Source organism: Stegastes partitus, unplaced genomic scaffold (assembly GCF_000690725.1).
Source record: "Stegastes partitus isolate 25-593 unplaced genomic scaffold, Stegastes_partitus-1.0.2 Scaffold954, whole genome shotgun sequence".
In the NCBI taxonomy this organism is placed as follows: Eukaryota; Metazoa; Chordata; class Actinopteri; family Pomacentridae; genus Stegastes; species Stegastes partitus.
Genome location: NW_007578685.1, coordinates 387,161 through 390,221, shown reverse-complemented (window position 1 = coordinate 390,221; position 3,061 = coordinate 387,161). Strand labels below are relative to the sequence as shown.

Sequence of the window (3,061 nt, the reverse complement as noted above, 5' to 3'; positions counted from 1 at the left end):
TCATCTCTTTGAACTGGAACTGCAGGACGCTGTGATTCTGACGTTCGCGCTCAAGCTCCTGAAAACACAACAGATACTACCTCGTTAGTACTTCTTCTACCTCGTTAGTATTTCTGCTACCTCATCAGTACTTCTGCTACCTCGTTAATACTTCTGCTACCTCATCAGTACTTCTGCTACCTCGTCAGTACTTCTGCTACCTCGTTAATACTTCTGCTACCTCGTTAGTATTTCTGCTACCTCGTTAGTACTTCTGCTACCTCGTTAGTACTACAACACATGAACGTTTAGGATGTGCCCCGCCCACAGCTCCCTCTGATTGGGTCTCATCACCAGCAGCAGCCAGTCGGCCTGCCGATGGCGTCACCTTGGTGCGGTCGTCGTGGCGCCGGCGGGCCTCCCACAGCAGCTCCTCCATGTCGCCGAGCTCCTCCCTCAGCGTGTCCACCTGGAACATCAGGGTGGACTTGTCGTTGTGCAGCTGAGCGTTGGACACCATCGCCTTGCGGTACTTCTCCTCCGCCTCGGCCAGCGAGTCCTTCATGTCTCTGATGGAGGCCTCGGTTTCCACGGAGAACGACGTGTCGCAGCTGCCTCGGCGCGATGAGGCTCCGCCCAGCGAGGCGAGCGTGGCGGCGGACAGCGTGGACGCCGTCCTCGAGCCCTGAGAGCCAGAGCCACAGTTAACCTCACATCTACACGTTTGAACATGGGTTCTACTGGGCTTCAAACACGTCCCGATCAGAACACACGAGTTTGGACTCGGCAGCATGAACCACACATAGAGGACATGAACTCACCTTGTCCAGGAAGTCTCTGTCGGGCCGCTCCTCCACCTGGACACACAAACACAAACACACTGACTAGCTGATGCTGTGTTACCATGGAGACACAGGTGATGCTGTCGTTGCGCTTTGAACAGAAACTTTATCAACAGCAGGACAACAAACAGGAAGCAGAGACGAGCTCCAGAGCTGAGGGGGGACACCGGCACACACACACCCAGAAAACAGAGCTCACCACTGGGCTCGCACGAGCAGAACTCGCCCTGGAGGAGGCCCGAGAGCTGGAGCCCAGAAACCCACTGTAGTCTGAAGGCTGGGGGGGGAGGGAGGGAGGAGGAGGGGAGGAAGGAAGGGAGGAGGGAGGAGGGGAGGGAATACAAGAAGGAAGGAAGGAGGGAAAGAAGGAGGCAAGGAGGAAAGACAGAATGGAAGGAAGGAGGAACGAAGGAAAGGAGGGAGGAAAGAAGGAGACAAGGATGCAAGAAAGGACAAAAGGAAGGCGGGAGGAAAGGAGGAGACAAGGATGTAAGAAAGGACAGAAGGAAGGCGGGAGGAAAGGAGGAAACAGAAGCAGAGAACAGGAAGTCATGTTAGTAGGTCACAAATTTACAGGTCCTCAACAGAAAACTGATTGATAATCAATCAAGTGAAGATGGAAACTTGTCTGATCAATAAGTCGTCTGATCACAGAGATCAGCGAGGAACGAAGGACATGAGCACGACTGATGGACTGATTCCACCGATCGATCAGCTCTATTGATCCACACGCCAGAGTCCACTCAGAAAACAGTCGATTTAGATGTGAGCTGTGAGGAGCCTTATTGATCACAACAGCTGCTATTGATTATTGATCACTGATCAGCTGATCACTGACTCTGTTTTAAACTGCAGCAGCTCAGTTTCACAAAATTACAGAGACACAAATTCAGCATATTTCAGGTATTGATGCTAAATATGCTAACGGTGCTAACAACCATGATAGTGCTATCAATACTAACATTATTAACAGTGCTAACAATGCTAAGAACCCTAACCATGCTAACAATGTTAACAATCCTAACAATGCTAACAGTGCTAACAATGTTAACAGCCTTAACAGTGCTAACAAAGCTAACAACCCTAACAATGCTAACAGTGCTAACAACCCAAATATGCTAACAATCCTAACAGTGCTAACAGTCCTAACAATGCCAACAATCCTAACAGTGCTAACAACCCTAAATGTGCTAACAATGCTAACAGTGCTAAAAGTGCTAACAGTCCTAACAGCGCTAACAATCCCAACAACACAAACAATGCTAACAATGCTAACAGTGCTAACAATGTTAACAGTGCTAACAATGCTAATAACCCTAACAATGCTTACATTCCTAACAGTGCTAACAGTCCTAACAGTGCTAACAATCCTAACAATGCTAACAGTCTTAACAGTGGTAACAATGCTAACAGTGCTAACAGTCCTAATAGTGGTAACAATGCTAACAGTGCAAACAATGCTAACAGTGCTAACACTCACCCTCAGGCTGCCCCGACTCCCCACAGACATCCTCTCCTCGTCGTCCGACACCTGCAGACAGACACACAACTCAAGTGAGCTTTAGCTACGCCAACTGAAGCTGTGTACGCCTGTATGTCTCTGCCGCCAGGTGAGCTTTGGACCAGACAGAAAGTCCGTCTGGTCCTTGTTCACCTCCACAGGTAACAGAAACACCTGACGTCTCCTCACTGAGGCGGTAAAGAAAGAAGAAGAGGAAGGTACAGACCGAGGCGTGTCTCCGTGAGTGGCGAGAATACCGCTCACTGTCCTCCTGAAAGGCCACGAAGGAGAAGAAGGAGAAGAAGAAGACACACGTTAAAGAGCTGAAAGTGAAGAAGAAGAAGAAGAAGAAGCAGGCAGCCTGACAGACAGCGAGCAGGAAGGAAATACACAGCAAGCAGGAGCCTGTCAGTCATGCTGAGGGGATTAAAGGCAGACAGCGAGCAGAGCAAAGCGACGAATAAACGTAAAATTAAAAACGTAGAATATACTTTAGAAATACTAAATAAAGGCACATAAATAAAATTATATACAATAATGAAAAAATACTAAAAAATAAATAAATGCACATAATTAAAAATATTATATAGAAAAATAAAACAAATAAAACAGAAGAAAAAAAATCTTGTAGAAAACTAAACGAATAAAAATGTATTAATTTAATTAAAAAGTAAAGACAAAAAAATAAAATCAAATGTGTGATAAATAAAAATACATTTAAAAATGCAATAATGTTAAT

The 3,061-nt window shown here is 46.5% G+C and overlaps 1 protein-coding gene across 1 annotated transcript in view; it reads right to left on the bottom strand.

Moving 5' to 3' along the window:
* lrrfip1b (leucine rich repeat (in FLII) interacting protein 1b) overlaps window positions 1-3,061 on the bottom strand; it is a 15,715-nt gene that overhangs the window by 6,730 nt on the left and 5,924 nt on the right. Inside the window, exons 5-10 of the mRNA XM_008294334.1 lie at window positions 2,549-2,593; window positions 2,302-2,352; window positions 1,021-1,098; window positions 801-836; window positions 368-664; window positions 1-58 (exon numbers count right to left, since the gene is read on the bottom strand). Coding sequence (XP_008292556.1) covers window positions 1-58; window positions 368-664; window positions 801-836; window positions 1,021-1,098; window positions 2,302-2,352; window positions 2,549-2,593 — 565 coding nt within the window. The remainder of the gene's footprint in view (window positions 59-367; window positions 665-800; window positions 837-1,020; window positions 1,099-2,301; window positions 2,353-2,548; window positions 2,594-3,061) is intronic.